The sequence below is a fragment of the Candoia aspera genome, chromosome 4, assembly GCF_035149785.1.
Source record: "Candoia aspera isolate rCanAsp1 chromosome 4, rCanAsp1.hap2, whole genome shotgun sequence".
Taxonomy (NCBI): Eukaryota; Metazoa; Chordata; class Lepidosauria; order Squamata; family Boidae; genus Candoia; species Candoia aspera.
Genome location: NC_086156.1, coordinates 91,170,064 through 91,189,889, shown reverse-complemented (window position 1 = coordinate 91,189,889; position 19,826 = coordinate 91,170,064). Strand labels below are relative to the sequence as shown.

The 19,826-nt window shown below is 35.4% G+C and overlaps 2 protein-coding genes and 1 pseudogene across 2 annotated transcripts; 1 reads left to right on the top strand and 2 right to left on the bottom strand.

The window, feature by feature from the left end:
• Nucleotides 1-943: 943 nt before the first annotated feature.
• On the bottom strand, nucleotides 944-1,855 carry LOC134497322 (olfactory receptor 14I1-like). The gene has a single exon (XM_063302989.1). The coding sequence runs from the start codon at nucleotides 1,853-1,855 to the stop codon at nucleotides 944-946; it is 912 nt and encodes a 303-aa protein (XP_063159059.1).
• Nucleotides 1,856-8,851: 6,996 nt separating this feature from the next.
• LOC134496596 (olfactory receptor 5AR1-like) lies at nucleotides 8,852-10,687 on the bottom strand (annotated as a pseudogene).
• Nucleotides 10,688-18,497: 7,810 nt separating this feature from the next.
• On the top strand, nucleotides 18,498-19,430 carry LOC134496595 (olfactory receptor 14A16-like). The gene has a single exon (XM_063302313.1). The coding sequence runs from the start codon at nucleotides 18,498-18,500 to the stop codon at nucleotides 19,428-19,430; it is 933 nt and encodes a 310-aa protein (XP_063158383.1).
• Nucleotides 19,431-19,826: the final 396 nt, after the last annotated feature.

The following is a 19,826-nucleotide window of genomic DNA, read 5'->3' as shown; positions in this document are numbered from 1 at the left end:
GTGATTCTGAAGACCAACTAACCATTTGTAAGTTAATTTTTCAGAGCCAGTTTGTAAAGCAGTGGCATATAAATAGGAAGGGAGGGAGGGAGGAAGGGAGGGAGGAAGGATAAATACCAATAAATGCAGAATGTTTTCTGTGCTGAGCCAAAATTAAGGGAAAAAAAAATCTGTGCATAACAGCACTGCCTCATCCAGAGACCCCAGAAGGCAGAGTGACCAGTTTCATTAAAATGGCTGAACAGAATGTGTTGTATTCAGATCTCCTCTACCACCCAACAGGATAAAGGCACCTGCATGAAAGACAGTTTCTGAAAATGATTTGCTATTATTGATTAAAAAAATACTTTGGGGATCACTCAATTGTAATAAGGGAGCAAAAACTTCAAAATACATAATAAATCACAAGGAAGACTTTCTTAATATCTTCATATAGGATCTATGTCTTCTTATCTTCATATGTCTGTATGTTGCTGGTGGTTACCACGTCACATGGATTTCCTAAAAGTATACTGATAGCCCAAATACAAATATGCATCTGTTTTGAAGAATAAAAAGAATAAATATTCTAAGAAGCATATCACAAACCAACTTTGATACAACATTTGTATCTGCTGGTTTCAGGAAAAAAAATCAGTCTCATTCGATCACATTTCACATTATCTTCACTATCTTTTACTTAGTTCACTATTCTATTTAACTGTTGGTGTCTTGAGGATTATCTATGAAGTGGAAAAGTCATCTAACAGACAATTTTGGGGGCCATAAATATATTGACATAGATGAGTGCAGACTTCTAAATAAATTAAATTTGCAAATTTAAGGGAACAAGTGTGTTATAGCACAATACACCAAAGTTGTATGCTGTCTGGCTGCTCTTTCCATTTTGCATTAAAATATATAAGTATATTTATACACAAGTCATATTTCTTTTTTAAAAAAATCACTTCAAACTAAGAAGTCTTGTAAGAACTATTTTAATGTGCTTGTTTCTCATACCATAGATCAATGGATTTAAAATGGGTGGAATAATGGAATACAGTATTGTAATTATGATGTCAAGGTGTGAAGGACTATCAGATATGTGTCTTAGGTAGGCAAAGCAACCAGAAAACAAAAATATGGTGATGACAATGAGGTGGGGTAGGCAAGTGGAGAAGGCCTTTTTCCTTCCTTGAACAGAAGGGATTCTCAGAACAGCAGAGACAATTTGAACATAAGTAAGTACGATGAAGAAAAAACAACTGATTACTAATATAGCAGTAAACACTAGAATTCCAAATTCAATTACATATAAACCAGAGCAGATAATCTTAAGTAGATGTGGGATTTCACAATAGAACTGATTGATAATGTTAGAACAGAAAGGCGCAGTAAATGTTGCAATAGTGTGCAATGCAGCATTGAGAAAACTGGCAATCCACACACTGCCAACCATTTTGGTGCAGGCTGTCCTGTTCATTATCATTTCATATTGTAAAGGATTACAAATGGCAACATATCGATCATAGGCCATGACAGTCAGGAGGGAAATACAATAGCTCAGGAAGAAGATAGATGAGAAAACTTGAGCAATACATCCGGAATATGAAATAAATTTCATATTCATAAGAGAATTAAAAACAGCTTTAGGGATAATGACTGAAATAGAACCAATGTCCTGCACAGCTAAGTTCATCATAAAGAAGTACATGGGGGTGTGCAGGTGGTGGTCAAAAACAACTGCAATAATGATGAGCAGGTTCCCTGTTACTGTCATTAAATACAATATCAGTAGCAAAGCTGCGCACATAATCTGTAGCTCCCAATTCTTTGAGAATTCCAAGAGAAGAAATCCAGATGTGTGATTATCCATTTTTAATCATGATACCCCTAAAGTTAAAGGAGACCCATTAAATATTTTCTATTAAGTTTATATTGAGAAGTTGTGAAGAGAAACTAATCAACGTTGAGTAAAATTACATTAAATCCCAGCTTGCAAATTCATATACAGTCTTCTGAGTATCAGTACAATCTCCTCATCCATCAATTGTCTTGTTTTAGTTTAAAGAACTGTATGATGTCTCTTAGGTATATTTAATACCACTCATGCCTTAAGGCAATAGTTTGTAGCCTATCTCAGTGATATTTTGTTTTGTGTTGTTTTTAATTAAAAAAATTATAAATCCTTTCAAATTTCTCCATAACCAGGATTTAAAGATAGAGATTTTAGAATTCTAATGGGAATAAAAAGTTACAGTCTAATCTTATCAAGGCAGATCACTTCCAACCTTTTGGTTGACAAAATTGAATCTCAGGGTATTCCTCTCTGTCAGTTTTATATTAAATTTTATATTAAAATTGCCACCCATCTCTTTTTCTTCCATTTCTGAGAGTCATTTCTGGACTCTTTTCATGCTTAATGCTGAGGGAGGTATAATTCAAACCATTGGTTGAAGTAGTTGTTTAATCAATTAGATTTAAATTGAATCAGATCATCATGTCAATTGTTTTTCCATTTTAATTGATATGGAACTTGGTTGAATGAAAACATGGTGAATCTTCTAATTGATACAGCTTAAGCTCAGTGTTTCAATTCAGTAGTTTACATTCAACCAAGCTAGTGAAACAGAAGTAAGAATAAGATCATTTTGTTTGATATACTAAGTGGAAAAAAAACTGAGGGACAAGTAATACTTTATATTTCACTTTTAGATTACCCTAATGTCTTAAGTTCTACTAATATTTTCACCGCTTGGTCTAAATAAAAGTACCTATATAATAATGCTTAGACAGATATTTGAGATTTATAATCTGTTCTAAATAAATTACCTTCTAAATTACAAGGGAAAGAGCAGGAAAACCTACACCAAATATTTCCAGGTAGAAAAGGAGAACTAATTGATTATTTGAGAAAGAAACAAGATTGACTTACCATCTTTAATCATGCAGATTTCTTTCTTTATTTTTTTCCTTATTGTCTTTCTGCAGTCATCAGTAAGATTTTATGCTGTGGAGCCATCAATGAGATTTTATCTAATTTATCTTCCATTTCCCCATAGTTTATCTCTGTTGGCAGTGTTATAGAATCACTGTGGACTGAAAGGTTTTCTGTACTCTTTTAAACATGTCCCAAGAGTCTGTATTACTTTTTCTGAAGAATTCTACAAGGTAAAAACAAAAGAAAAGAAAAACTGACTGATGTCTGATTTACAAAACTTCAGGAGAAAGTACATCACAATAGCTGAACACTACTTCATTTTCTCCCAGCTTTTAAGTCATGGAAATATAAAATTTCAGACAATCGATATTCTGGAATAAAATTATTTAAATCACATAATGCGTGTGTATGTGTGAATGTGTTTGTGTGTTGCCTGAGGTATAGTTCTGAAGTATTTTCCCATTATGATATGTATACAGTTATGTACAGAATATTGTATATTTGATTTAGATTCATCTTTTAAAAGATCAGATTTAATTTATGAATCTTTTTTGGAATTACTTCATGCTGCTAAAAAGTTAACAGAAGCTCTAATCCTAAATTGTCTACTTTCCTATTTACCATATATTACATCAGAAAAGGAAGAAGAATGTAAAACAAAATAATCTCATTGAAATATAGCTGCATAAAAACAGAAACAGATCTGTTTGGTGGACTGATAAAATTCTATCACTGGTGGAATTACAACACTCCAAATTCTTTGTTGTGAGACAAATGAAATACCCTCTTCTTTCTCTCTAAAGTACAGAGATACCTTTCTTTACTGACCTTTACATGAAATGAAGCTTCAGGTTTCTTGTGACTTTCTAGACATGTATGTCTGGTTTTATTGGCAAGAATATGGAAATGTCTTCTTTATGGATTTTTAAAAGACTTCTCCATGCAGCCTAAAGCCCTGGTGTTTCCTGTTAGTTTCCCTTCCAGCTACTAAGTAGGTCCAGCCCAATGTAATGTTCACAAATCAGGTGCTGCTACGAGGCTAGGCCTGCTTGCTAATCATAAAACCTATTGTCAAAAATATATTATGTATATTTTTAAGGATATACATATGTTGAGAAACATATGTAAGGTATACCTCAGAATGTGATAACAACAGCACTGTCAGATATTATTCATATGTGATATTTCTGAAAACTATAATGTTTAGAAAGTGCCAGTTTAGATTGAACCCTAACAAATTTGTGCACAAGTTTTCTACTCTGCACTTTTAGAATTTGATTTTGAAAGGAAAATGATTTGTATAAATGTTTTAATGAAACATGTTGGAAGTATCTGTTGAAATTTACAGGCATAATTGGGAGCTTGCCCATTTGAGACAGTCTGGATGTGGGGAATGTGGGATTTGTACAGAGAGTCTTCACTCCCTTCTGGCTCTTTTCCCATCCCAGTTTCTAGAACACCCATTTCTCAACACCCATTTCTCAGCCCTGGTCTCTGGCTGTTGCTCCTCAATGCCAGGTTGTAGTCAATAAATCCATTCTCATTCATGATCTGAACATGGATGAAAGGGTCAAACTAATGAAAACCTGACTGCACATGGAGGGAGGAGTTATTGTCTCAGAAATGTGCCCACCTGAGTTTCAGCCAGGATGGGGAAATAGCCATTATTATTATTTTAAAGAGTCTTGTTATGGTCAGAGGCATCACAGCACTATCAAGCCCACACAGCTGATAAACACAAGAAGTGAAAATTACACAGATTTCAGAAAATGGTTCATCACTGGGGAGTCTTCCTGGATTTACGATGCCTGCTCAAGGTATAGGTGGCAACTATGACCTGGAGGGTCTTTGCACTCCTCCATCTGGTGCTCCAGTTACAACACCTCCTTAAATGAGAGGTTTTATTTACAGTCACACTTGCCTTACTCACTTCTCAACTATTCTATCATGCTGTACATGGGGCTGCTCATAATTAGAATCTTGAGAAACCAAATAGAGTGGCTTTTCTCTGTGTACCCTCACACAGGAGTACTGTAACATGTTCTACAAGGTGCTATCCTTGAAGGCCATTTACAAGAGGTATCTGGTCCAGAATGTAGCAACCTGAGTAGTTACAGGAGTAACACAAGTGTTCCTTATAACACCTCTGCTTTGAGAGCTATACTTGTTATCATTTGGATTCCTAGCATATTTCAAGTAGGTGAGTGTCACTTTTAAAACCATTCATATCTGTGGAACCACCTTCTCCCAATAACATCTGTCCAGATGGAATAAGGTAGCCTCACTCCCTGTCTCTTCACTTAGGGACTGCTATCTGAAGGAATCACAGAAGTCTGCCTTTTACATTTCTACCCTCACCTCCTTTGGAATGGCATTCCCTGGATTTATGAACACTCTCCCCTATGCCATAGATTCGTATAAATTATGTGTATATCTCTATTTCTGTATTATGGAGGTAAAACTTTGGTACTTTGTCCAAATTAAATTCTGGCTAAAGTTGCTTATAAGTCCTATGAAATGAATAAACAAACAAATAAAAGGACACTACTACATGTTTTGGTAGTGCTGCCAACATCTTTACATGTAGTCCTTGCTTAACAACCATTCATTTAGTGATGGTTCGGATTTACGACTTATGGTGCTTTAAAAATCCAGCTTATGACCAGTCCTCACACTTATGATCATTGCAGTGTTCCTGTGGTCACATAATCACAGTTTGGGTACTTGGCAACCAGTTTGCATTTACAACTGTCACAGTGTCCCATGGTCATGTGATCACCTTTTTTGGCTTTTCCAGCAAGTAAAATCAATGGGGAACCATATGATTCACTTAATGACTGTGATGATTTGCTTAACAACAGCCACAAAAATGATCATAAAATCAGGTCAGATTTGCTTAATGACCGCATTGCTTAGCAACTGAAATTCCAGTCCTAACTGTGGTTGTTAAGCAAGGACAACATGTATACTAATACCAAATTCAGTGGAGACATTGTTTTTAAGAAAGGAGATCTCAAAGCAAAGAGACAGATTTATTGCAGAACTATTTTGATGCATTTTCTCCAATTATCAAGTCTGCAAATCAGAAAATCAGACATTTTTTCCCTTTAGAATTTATTAGCGAAAATAATATGGTCCGAGAGAGTACAGAAAAATCTCCAACCCACAATGGCTGTTTTATACTTCCAATGGTGTCATACTTTTAAAAAATCTTTTGGGTGAATGGCTTGAAAAATTAGATAAAAACTCATTGATGGCTGCAAATATCTCAGTAATGGACACACTGGATAAAATCTTACTTATGACTATGCAAAAATGATGATCCACATGAATCCATTGAGCCACTCATTTACAGAACTTCTATTTCAATGAACATTTCTTCCTTTAAATACCACTCATATGGTTTCCTTCCTTTTCCATCACAACTGCAGTTTCAATTAGAACAAGTTATAATATCAGGTAGAAAGAAAGATAAAAATAAACACTTATTTAATTAATAGTAGTTTGTGTGTGTGCACGCCTTTGAGTCAGTATTAACTCCTGGTGACTGCAGGACTACTCCCTCCAGTTTTCTTGGCAAAGTTTTCAGAAGTGGTTTGCCATTGCCTCCTTCTTCACTTGCCTACCACACCTCATTGTCTTCTCCATATTTATGTTTACTGGTTCCATTGCTTACCTAAGGCCCATAACTGAGAGTCCTTCACACCTTGATTTCATAATTACCATGATGTATTCCATAATTCCTCCCTTGCTGAATCCATTCATCTATGGCATAAGAAACAAGGATATTAAAGTTGCTCTTACAAGGCTTCTCAATCTGAATTTATGTATTTTTAAAGATATATAAATTGCATCACCTATTTATGTATTGTAATGAAAAAGAAAAAAAAAACAGTCATAGGGAATAAAATGTAGGTGAAATGCACTTTAATGCACTTTTGCTTTAACTTTGCAAGCTTATTTTATTTAAGAGCCTGTACAACTCTCTATAAAGTTATGTAGGACTAACGATTATATCTTTTGTTTGACCTTTCAACTTCAGAGCTAATCCTCAAGACATCAACTATACAGCTGTAAATTAAAACAAAAACTCAATAAAAGTTAGTAAAATGTGGTTGAATGAAATTATGTTTTTTCTGTCATCCTTGTATATGAAGAAAGGTGTTAGTAATGTATATATTAGGAGAAAGTCAGAGATTAAATCTATATATTACTAAAACTCTCAATGAGTTTATCTGTTTGTCTGTTTGTACCCTCAGGTTAGCCCAAACAGTGCATTATACCACAACAGTTTTTTGAATCAAGGTACCTGAAATCTGCTAATTTGAAGAATTAATAAAAAGTCCAGGACTCATGCGGAATTGAAATTTCCAGGATGTTCAGACCACTTTAATTCACAAAGTTGTGGCCATTGCAGTGTCCCTGTGGTCACCTGATCATGATTTCCGATGCTCCCTGCCAGCTTCCAACAAACAAAGTCATTGGGGAAGCTACCAGGTTGCTCCTGCTCCGACTGCTTTTTTCCCTGCCCATGGTCATTTTTGAAGCAAAGCAATAGCAATACCATTCAAGAAAATTTAATGTTCATTCTGGTCAGATCAGACTGCACTACCTTTCCCTCAAAGGATGACCCAATGGGTCACAGATGATCTATTCATTTGTAAAATTTTAATATCTTTTAAAAATTCTAGAAGTAACAAAACTGAATGCTAAAACCTTAAAATGATTTTGTCAGTTGAAATGTATTAAACCAAATGAGCAAGGCTCCCACAATTTAAATGTCAAAGAACAAAGTAAGCAACCATCATCTAGCTTATAAAATTCCAACCATCTAAGTTTTGTACTTTCAGACTCCTGAACCTTCCTTGCCCTTCCACCCTTGTCCCTTGTCAGATCTTTATCACCAGCTGAAGATCAATGTAAAGAATAGAGGGAGGTCTTCTGTGCTGTCTTCATATTTTCTGTATGACCAAGTACATGATAAAGATTTCTTATGTCCCAATTTCTCAAAAATACTAAGTCTGGATATCATCCCTAATCTCTAAGCATGCTTCACCCTCCACCCAAGGCAGTTTTTCATGATACAATTTTGGGAAGCAAAACAATATTAATTAAATAACAAAAAAAAAAGAAAAAAAAAGAGTCTGTTTTAATCATCATATGACAAAGAATATGCCATTCTTGTGTTCATAGCATATTCTTTAAAATGATCCACAAAGCCGCTCATTCCTTCTATGTGCAGGTTGATCTATTTGAACCAAATTAGATGGATTATAATTAGAAATCCTACCAGGACAATAGTACAAACTGAAAACTGCTGCATGATGAATATGTATAGTATTTTATTTAGGACTGAATAACTGAAATGGTGAGGTCTATCTCTGTAGTTTTCCATCATAGCTTCAACACCTCTAAAATATATGGGTTCGCAAAATGTCATGTATTACTTTGAAGTTTTGATATGGAATGATGGATCCTAATGTTCCTTTTAAAAGTGCATATCATAACATGGTGCAGAATATATTGGATTTCTCATTTATTTTAAACAACAGCTTAATTCTTACATAAATATATTAATACTTTTTTAGAAATAAATATTTTTGAAGAACATATTGAAAATACATGTTATAAGATAAAATATATTTAGAGATATTTGAGAGGGAACAATGTTTTTTTTTTTTTAATATTTAAATGGGAGTGTATGCCTTCATTGTATTTTTTTGTTATTGCGAAATAAAATGGAGCATATATAAAACTGTTTATTTAGAACATGCCTACTTTGTTTTGGTTGGATTATTCAACATTAATTTAGCAATATGGCATTGGAAGGATTAGGACACAGGGAGACCATACCTGAGCCTGCTATATTTTTCCTCTTTTTTATTACTCAGTGCTGGATCTATGCAAATATTAAGAGCTCTAGATATTGTTTCAAGGGTAAGGAAGGGGCCTCCACTTTCCAAACATTTTCACTAGAACAGATCTGACCTCTTTGTTGTTCAGGCTGTAGATGATCGGGTTTAACATTGGGATTAAAATGCTATACTGAATAGAGTTCACTTTATCCAGATCCATGAGTGATTCTGAACTTGGCTTCATATAGCAAATAAAACCTGTCATGTAAAATAAGCCCACAACAATGAGATGGGAACTGCATGTGGAGAAAGCTTTCTGTCTGCCTTCTGCTGGTTTAATTTTCAGGATGTTTAAAATGATGCAAATATAAGACACAAGGGTTTTAATAAATGAGCTCAAACCAAACGTCAACAGATATATTAGAAGAACAATGTAATTAGTGAAGGTATTTGCACAAGACAAGGCCAAGAGTGAAGGAAGCTCACAAGTATAGTGTCTGATGATATTATTGCTGCAAAAATGGAGATTTAGCAAAGGTAGTACATTCCCTGTAGCACACAAGAAACCCAGGAACCAAGCTCCACTCACCATTTTATTGCATATTTCTCTTGTCAAGTATCTGCTGTAATGCAGTGGGTCACATATATCAATCATAACCCATTGCTGAGAGAATGAACACTTCTGTACAAGCAATTTGGAAAAAAGAAAGAACTCTCTGCAATGCATCCTTCCCAGGTAATGGTTTTCTGCTTTGTAGTAAAGTTTGCCAGCATCCTGGGAACAGTGATTGAGGAATAGCAAATGTCAACAAAAGCTAAATGGCTGAGAAAGAAGAACATGGGCGTCTGAAGGTGAAGCTCAGACTTGATCACTAATATAATTACCATATTACCCAAGATGGTGACTAAAAATATGATCATGAAAAGAAAAGAAAAGAAGAAAATCCTTTATGTATGGATCATTGGAGAGTCCTAACAGAATAAACTCTGTTATTACAGTTTGATTTTCCAGCTCAGATGATTCAAGAAATGTATTATCTGTCAGAAAAGAAAACAAAAATGGTAAAACTTCAAATTAATGTTGAAAACTACATAAGAATGCATTATGTTGAGTTTCCTACTTTTCATTTTTTTCACTAAAGGGCAAATTTAGGTATTTTATTTTATTTTATTTTATTTTATTTTATTTTATTTTATTTTATTTTATTTTATTTTATTTTATTTTATTTTATTTTATTTTATTTTATTTTATTTTATTTTATTTTCATGATGTGTTTAGTTATTTACATGACATAATTCATTAATTATTCTAAAAGTTACTTGTTCTAAAAGAGGAAACCAGTTGGGAATCCATCATCCCCAGATAAAAATATATGCAGGGTAGTGATGTCAGAGATAATTTGCTTTGTTTTTCTTTTCCCTTTTTCATTTAAAGTAATATTTTAAATATATATTTGATTTACTGTTGTTATTGTTTTTAAATCCACACACAAAAATGAATGGTTTATGAAAGGAATGCATATTTTTGAATTAAAGCAAATTATACTCACCCCAAAAACACACACATACATGCACATACGCACATGCACAAAACACAAAAAACAGCAAAGACAGCCATGGGAAACTTGAGAACACATTTGAACAACCTTATTCCAACCTAAGGGCCAGTTTGGTGTAGTGGGTAAGGCACCAGGCTAGAAATCAAGATACAGTGAGTTCTAGTATACTACTAAAATTCTCATTGTGCTTATCTGTTTATCTGTTTGTACCCTCAAGTTAGCCCAAACAGTGCATTATATTGCAACAATTTTAAATCTGCTAACTTAAAGAATGCATAAAAAATCCAGGGCCCATTACTCTTGATGAATTGAAAGGATTTTCAGACCACTTTTATTCACAAACTTCTGGCCATGGCAATGTCCCCATGGTCATATGTTCATGATTTCTAATGCTCCCTGCCAGTTTCCCACAAGCAAAGTCAACGGGAACCTGGCAGGAAATCGCTCCACCTCCCACTGCTATTTACTGCCTATGGTCATTTTCAAAGCAAAACAATAGCAATACCATTCAGGAAAATTTAATGTTCATTCTGGTCACATCAGACTGCATTACCTTCTTCCCAAAGGAAGACCCAATGGGTCACAGCTTGTCTAGTGCTTATTAAAATTATGCAAAACTGTATCTTTTTTGTTTGATTGATAGCTCTTTTTTAAAGAACACTTTCTTGCAAAATCTGTATAATGTAAGATGTGTGTGATAAATGTACAGGGAAAATAAATATAAATATTTATGCGGACTGTTATCCATATGAACCCACTGTTATGTGGAGCCGTAATGACATAATTATGAATGCATATATAAGGAACTGAGATGAAATATAGAGTTTACCATTGTTTATTTAATAAATTCTGCAACTGTGTAACTAATTCTATAATTCTATAGCAATCTGTGTTTCTCATACCAGCATGTGGTACTATATATCACTAATGTTAGTCCATATGTATTGCTTGAGATTGTTCTTGATACAGGTTAGCCAATGTAGATAGATATGAGCTGAGATTAAAAGTTTAATAGTTAAACTCTTGATGGCACACTACCTATTAATCTCTCTCTCTCTCTCTCCAAATATTTCCCATTCCACCACTCTTCTACAGCATATGTCGTCCAGTGTCCAGTAGCAAGTTAGGAAATATAGTACATGTCTATAAGAAAGTAAATTAGAAATCCCCCCCTCCAAAAAAAAAAAGGAAAGTAGAGGGGAGGGGAGGGGAGGGGAGGAGAGAAAATAAGAGAAGAGAAGAGAAATAACATAAACATAAATAAAATAAAGTTTTTTCAACCATGCTTTTCATTTTTTTTAAATATATGTGATTTACAGATAAATTAAGCTATAAAATATTTAAACCAAATTATGTTTGTGTATAAGTGTCACATGTGCCCTGAAGTGTACTTTTAGATATTATATATTGTGATGCATGCATAAATACATACATACATACATGGATAGAAGAATGTATGGCGTTTGATATTAATTAATTAATTTTTACTTTGATCAAATTAAGCTAATGACCCAGACTATGTTCACTTTTTGGATTGTACTTTACAAAACTGAAGAAAACAATGCAATGCAATGCAATGCAATGCAATGCAATGCAATGCAATGCAATGCAATGCAATGCAATGCAATACAATACAAAGAAAGAAACATTTTATGTTATATTAGGAGGAGATTTTAATGCAAGGATGGGACCAGATGATATAACCCTCTACTCTTTCTCTTTTTATAAGAAACTTCATTAAATTTTGGAATATAAGTAAAACATCTTCAGCAACTTCAGCAAAGGATCGTTACCTTGTCGTGGTGCTGGAACTTGAGCACCTCAATGATGCCATGAGCTAAACCGTGAAGGGCCACCCAAGAGGGGAAGGTCATGACAGAGAGGTCAGACTAAATGCAATCCCTGGGGAAGGTAATGGCAACACACCCCAGTATTCTTGCCATGAAAACTAAATGGATCAGTACAACCAGAGATATGTTGGTATACCACCGGAAGATGAGACCCCCAGGTTGGAAGATGGTCAAAATGCTACTGGGGAGGAACAGAGGATGAGTTCAACAAGCCTCAGACGTGATGACGCAGCTAGCTCAAAGCCGAAAGGACGGTTAGCGGCCGACGGTGCTGGTGGTGAACAGCGAATCCGATGTTCTAAGGATCAACACGCCATTGGAACCTGGAATGTAAGATCTATGAGCCAGGGCAAATAGGATGTGGTTATTGGTGAGATGTCAAGATTAAAGATAGACATTTTGGGCATCAGTGAACTGAAATGGACTGGAATGGGCCACTTCACATCAAATGACCACCAGATCTACTACTGTGGACAAGAGGACCACAGAAGAAATGGAGTAGCCTTCATAATTAATAGTAAAGTGGCAAAAGCAGTGCTTGGATACAATCCAAAAAACGACAGAATGATCTCAATTGGAATCCAGGGCAAGCCATCTAACATCACAGTGATCCAAATATACGCCCCAACCACAGATGCTGAAGAAGCTGAGGTAGAGCAGTTCTATGAGGATCTGCAGCACCTTATGGACAACACGCCTAAAAGAGATGTTATTTTCATCACGGGAGACTGGAATGCTAAGGTGGGCAGTCAAATGACACCTGGAATTACAGGTAAGCATGGCCTGGGAGAACAAAATGAAGCAGGACATAGGCTGATAGAATTTTGCCAAGACAACTCACTCTGCATAATGAACACTCTCTTCCAACAACCTAAGATACGGCTTTATACATGGACTTCACCAGATGGACAACACCGAAACCAGATTGACTACATCCTTTGCAGCCAAAGGTGGCGGTCATCTATACAGTCAGTAAAAACAAGACCAGGAGCTGACTGTAGTTCTGATCACAAACTTCTTCTTGCACAATTTAGGATCAGACTAAAGAGATTAGGGAAGACCCACAGATCAGCTAGATATGAGCTCACTAATATCCCTCAGGAATATGCAGTGGAGGTAAAGAATCGATTTAAGGGACTGGACATAGTAGATAGGGTCCCGGAAGATCTCTGGACAGAAGTTCGCAACATTGTTCAGGAGGCGGCAACAAAATACATCCCAAAGAAAGAGAAAACCAAGAAGGCAAAGTGGCTGTCTGCTGAGACACTAGAAGTAGCCCAAGAAAGAAGGAAAGCAAAAGGCAACAGTGATAGGGGGAGATATGCCCAATTAAATGCAAAATTCCAGAGGTAGCCAGAAGAGATAAAGAATTATTTTTAAACAAGCAATGTGCGGAAGTGGAAGAAGACAATAGAATAGGAAGGACAAGAGACCTCTTCCAGAAAATTAGAAACATTGGAGGTAAATTCCAGGCAAAAATGGGCATGATCAAAAACTAAGATGGCAAGGACCTAACAGAAGAAGAAGAGATCAAGAAGAGGTGGCAAGAATATATGGAAGATCTGTATAGGAAGGATAACAATATCGGGGATAGCTTTGACGGTGTGGTCAGTGAGCTAGAGCCAGACATCCTGAAGAGTGAGGTTGAATGGGCCTTAAGAAGCATTGCTAATAACAAGGCAGCAGGAGATGATGGCATCCCAGCTGAACTGTTCAAAATCTTGCAAGATGATGCTGTCAAGGTAATGCATGCTATATGCCAGCAAATTTGGAAAACACAGGAATGGCCATCAGATTGGAAAAAATCAACTTACATCCCCATGCCAAAAAAGGGAAACACTAAAGAATGTTCAAACTATCAAACAGTGGCACTCATTTCACATGCCAGTAAGGTAATGCTCAAGGTCCTGCAAGGTAGACTTCAGCAATTCATGGAGCAAGAATTGCCAGATGTACAAGCTGGGTTTAGAAAAAGCAGAGGAACTAGGGACCAAATTGCCAATATCCGCTGGATAATGGAAAAAGCCAGGGAGTTTCAGAAAAACATCTATTTCTGTTTTATTGACTATTCTAAAGCCTTTGACTGTGTGGACCATAACAAATTGTGGCAAGTTCTTAGTGGTATGGGGATACTAAGTCATCTTCTCTGCCTCCTGAAGAATCTGTATAACGACCAAGTAGCAACAGTAAGAACAGACCATGGAACAATGGACTGGTTTAAGATTGGGAAAGGAGTATGGCAGGGCTGTATACTCTCACCCTACCTATTCAACTTGTATGCAGAACACATCATGCAACGTGCTGGGCTTGAGGAATCCAAGGCTGGAGTTAAAATTGCTGGAAGAAACATTAACAATCTCAGATATGCAGAAGATACCACTTTGATGGCTGAAAGCGAAGAGGAACTGAGGAGCCTTATGATGAAGGTGAAAGAAGAAAGTGTAAAAGCTGGCTTGCAACTAAACCTCAAAAAAACCAAGATTATGGCAACCAGCTTGATTCATAAATGGCAAATAGAGGGAGAAAATGTAGAAGCAGTGAAATACTTTGTATTTCTAGGTGCGAAGATTACTGCAGATGCTGACTGCAGTCAGGAAATCAGAAGACGTTTAATCCTTGGGAGAAGAGCAATGACCAATCTCGATAAAATAGTTAAGAGCAGAGACATCACACTGACAACAAAGGTCCGCATAGTTAAAGCAATGGTGTTCCCCGTAGTAACATATCGCTGCAAGAGCTGGACCATAAGGAAGGCTGAGAGAAGGAAGATCGATGCTCTTGAACTGTGGTGTTGGAAGAAAATTCTGAGAGTGCCTTGGACTGCCAGAAGATCAAATCAGTCCATCCTCTAGGAAATAAAGCCAGACTGCTCACTTGAGGGAATGATATTCAAGGCAAAACTGAAATACTTTGGCCACACAATGAGAAGACAGGACACCCTGGAGAAGATGCTGATGCTAGGGGGAGTGGAGGGCAAAAGGAAGAGGGGCCGACCAAGGGCAAGATGGATAGATGATATTCTAGAGGTGATGGACTCGTCCCTGGGGGAGCTGGGGGTGTTGACGACGACAGGAAGCTCTGGTGTGGGCTGGTCCCTGCAGTCACGAAGAGTCAGAAACCACTGAATGAATAAACAACAACAACAAGTAAAACATATAAGAAAAGAAAGAAGGAAGAAGGTTGAAGAAAGAAGAAAGAAGGAATGAAGGAAGAAAAAGAAAGAAAGAGAGAGAGAGAGAGAGAGAGAGAGAGAGAGAGAGAGAAAGAAAGAAAGAAAGAAAGAAAGAAAGAAAGAAAGAAAGAAAGAAAGAAAGAAAGAAAGAAAGTTAAATATGCAGAAACAGAAAGAGAAAGAGATAGGAAAGAGTGACTTCCAACTATCTTTACTACAGATAGAAGCATATAAAATGCCTTAACCTCTTCCTCCATTTTATCGTGACTGTGGAGGCATGCAGACAACAACATATATGTATACTTGTCCTTTATTCCCTCATCAATGCACATTTGAGGACCTCATAACAATGTGACAGAACACAATGTTGCCAGTTTCTGGGCGAGATCTATTTAACTTTTATATATTTTAAGTTTTATATTTTAAATTTTATGTTTTACAGTATGCCTTATTTTAATTGTGATGCTTCTGACTTGAATAAATAAATAATCTATAAAGCACATTATTTCTATATTCTTATTCAATCTTAATCATCAAATTCCAAGATTAAAACTTTACCTTTTTCAGTTTCAAGCAAAAAGTCCAAAGGTAGTTTCCAAGTGGAAAAAAATGTTACATACATTATTTTCTTTAATCAAGGCAGTCAGTTTCACCATCTCTACCAGCTCCATTAATTTCACCATCCATTTTTCCACTGTAGGAATTTGTAAGTCCTTCTACCTTTATTCACATAGAAGTCTTGCTGCTGTTATCATGAATAAAAACAGTCCCAAATTTTGTTTCACACTGTTTATGCATCAAGCCTAAAAGAAAAACTTCTGGTTTCAACTGTATGTTGACCTTAAGAATCCTTTGAATTAAAGTATATATCTTAGTTTTCTTACAAATCCACCAAAAGTGATTAAAAAGTACCTTCACCTTGAGAACATTTCCAAAATATATTTGTCATTACCTTGTACATGTTCGACAGTTTATCAGGTGTTAAAAACCAACAATACAACATCTTATAAAAATTTTGCAAATCCCTCATTTACAGGATACCCAGCAAGCATATTTTTTGTAGGGGTGTTGTAGATTATGCATGGACAACCACTATGGAATACAGTTGTCCTTTGTCCTATGTTGCTTTTGTCATTGTTCTAAGGATTATATTGCTGAGGGATACATTATCCTGCACAAGTAGCAACAGCTTTCTCCTAGACTTTAAATAGAAAATAATGATGTTGAACCTTACAGCATTCTATAAAATAACGCAATATAGTTCTGTTATTCCTGGTTCTGGTTTTATTGTTTTTGATTTAGTTATATTTGTTCTTTTCATTGTTGGATTGAAAAATGCCCAGAGATTGTTTTTAAGATGGGAGGGTACATAAATGAATGTACTGAATGAATGAATGAGCATCAAAACATGTCAACCTTAAACTTACACTAACATAATAGATTTATCCTGACAGCAATTAAAATTTGCAAACAAAGAATTCAGTGTACTGTGCATGGGTAAACTTAGCAAGAATTTCTCTTTAAATTGATTCTTTTTAAGGTTTATCTGTTTTTACACACTTTTTGTGGCCTTCAGAGTCCCCATTTTAGTGCATAGTATTAATATTAAGAATTTTAATAGAGTTATCTTAGTGTTTTATTTTTATAGTATTATGTTAGCAAACATAGCTCTTAGTTACCTTTTGTCTAGTTTTAGTGTCATTATTGAGATAAGTGTAATTTTTTTCATGATTGTATTTTATGTCAGTCTTGAAAAATGAACATTTATTGATTAAAAAAAAAACATATACTAAAATGCAACACTGTGGAGAGATTTGAGATCTTCATTATTTTAACACTGAGAGACAATTTGGTGCCCAACAATACACTCTCTCCTATTTCTGAGTTTCCAAATCAGAAGATCAGCCTTTTTTTTCTATAGATCTCTTCATGTAAAATAATGTAGTCCTAAAGGGTTCAGAAAAACCTTCAATTCCCATTGGCTGTTCTGTGCTGCCAAGGGAGACTTACTTGTTAACAACTTTGGGGGAAAAGCAAAAGAGGAATTAAATAAGAAGTCACCAATGGATTCCGAGGGAATAAAAAATCACAGAGGCACAAAGTCAATGGAAAAAATAAAGAAATCTTCATGAATAAAGATGGTGAGTCATTTTATCTTGAATAAGTTATTTCTCCTTTTCATCCTTTCACTATTGATCATAGGTTTTCCTTCCCTTTCCTGACAATTACAGTTCCAGGTAAAACAAACAAATTATAATGTCAGGCATTATTCATTTATTTATTATTATTTAGGAAATGTTATTTAGGACGAGATGAAAATAAACAGCACTAAAATTTAGTAACATACTAAGACAATCTACCATTAAACATAAAATACCATCTCACCACAAAGAAAATACTCTTTATATACATTTTCCAAATAGGTTGATGTGATTAATCTCCACATGGACAGGAAAGAGTTGCACCTAGTGATAATGACAGAAAAATACAGTTTATGTCTGAACACTGTCAAGAAGAATCGACTTGCCAACTTCTATTGCTGCCTCATCTCATTTTTTTGAAAAGGTCCAAAAAAATTCTGTTCTAATTATTTGTGTCTTGTTATGCACTGATTGCTTTTCAGCAAGCCCAAATGGAGGGAAGATATAACTGTCAACAATTTGATTGCTAAAGATCAAGAGATATTCAGGAGAGAAAGAACAGAGATGATAACCAAAATTCTCTAACAGTGACAGAGTTGAATACATCAGGATGCAAATCAAAATTCTTAGTAGCTAATGTCTCAAAGCCTGATTAAGCACTTTTCATTACCAAAGGGATTTTAAAATCTTAGGCCTTCCATTTCACTTATTGTGATATGAAGGGCGGACACTTATGAAAAAATGTAGTTTCTTAAATTCTTAAAAAAATGAACAAAAATGTCATTTTTCTGTGATTTCCACAGAAAATATAGCAAAGAAGCTTGATTGCTGCAAAGTAAGACTGAGATTCCTGACTTTAGGAAAAAAGAAAAAAATAATTGACTGATGAGGAAGTTTAAATTGTGTAGCTTAAATGTTAATATATCAATTGAAAATTTCTTAGTTACAATTAAAATCTCTCTAAACTGTGCTTTTTCTTCTAGGGAGGTCCTGATGAAAAATGGATAATGACACATCAGGGTTTCTTCTTTTGGAATTTTCAACAATTTGGCAGCTACAGATTATGTATATCACTTTATTACTGATACTATACATAATGACAGTAACAGGGAACCTTCTCATTCTCACTGTTGTTGCTTCTGACCACCACCTTCACACTCCCATGTACTTCTTCCTGATGAACTTAGCTATCCAAGACATTGGTTCTGTTTCAGACATTATTCCCAAAGCTGTTTTTAATTCTCTTAGAAATATAAGGAATATTTCATATACTGGGTGCGTTGTTCAAGTCTTCTTGACTCTATTCTTCCTGGGTTCTGATGTTGCCGTTCTTACTGTTATGGCATATGATCGATATATTGCTATTTGCAATCCTTTGCAATATGAAATAATAATGAACAGGAAGGCTTGTGCCAAAATGATTGTTAGTGTTTGGACTGCCAACCTTCTCAATGCTACACTGCACACTACTGAAATGTTTACTACTCCTTTCTGCTCTAATATTATCAACCAGTTCTACTGTGAAATCCCACATTTACTGAAGATTACCTGCTCTGATTCATATATAACCAAAATTGGAACTGTACTGTTCAGTGTTTCATTAACTTGTAGTTGTTTTGTCTTCATCGTTGCTACATACGTGAGGATTTTGTCTGCTGTTCTGAGAATTCCTTCTGTTCAAGGAAGAAAAAAAGCCTTCTCCACTTGCCTACCACACCTCACTGTCTTTTCCATATTTTTCTTTACTGGTTCCTTTGCGTATCTAAGATCCACTTCTTATAGACCATCTCACCTTGATTTCATAATTACAATAATGTATTCTGTTATTCCACCCATGATGAATCCATTAATCTACAGCATGAGAAACAAGGACATCAAAGTTGCTCTTTCAAGACTTTTTGGTCAGAAGATATCTCATTTCAAAAACGTGTGAATTGTTGTAACCATCTACAAGGAGACCATGAATTTGAGTCCTGCCTTAGTCACAAAGCCAGCTGGGTGACCTTGGGCCAGTCACTTTTTTTCAGACGTAGGGAGAAGGCAGTGGCAAACCACTTCTGAACAAACTGGCCAAGAAAACTGCAGGGACTTGTCCAGGAAATCTCTGATAATTGGACAATATTAAACAGATTGATAGTTGATACATAGACAGACAGACAGACAGACAACAGAAAACTTTGGTTCTGATCAAATGTTAGTACTTGGAAAATAGGGTTTTCCAACTCGCTTTAGACATGAGTTCTTTTCTTTTCTTTTTTCTTTTTTAATCTTGGAAATATAGCTTTAGTTAAATCTGAAAGTTTTTTCTCATTAATTTGCATGGGAAAAG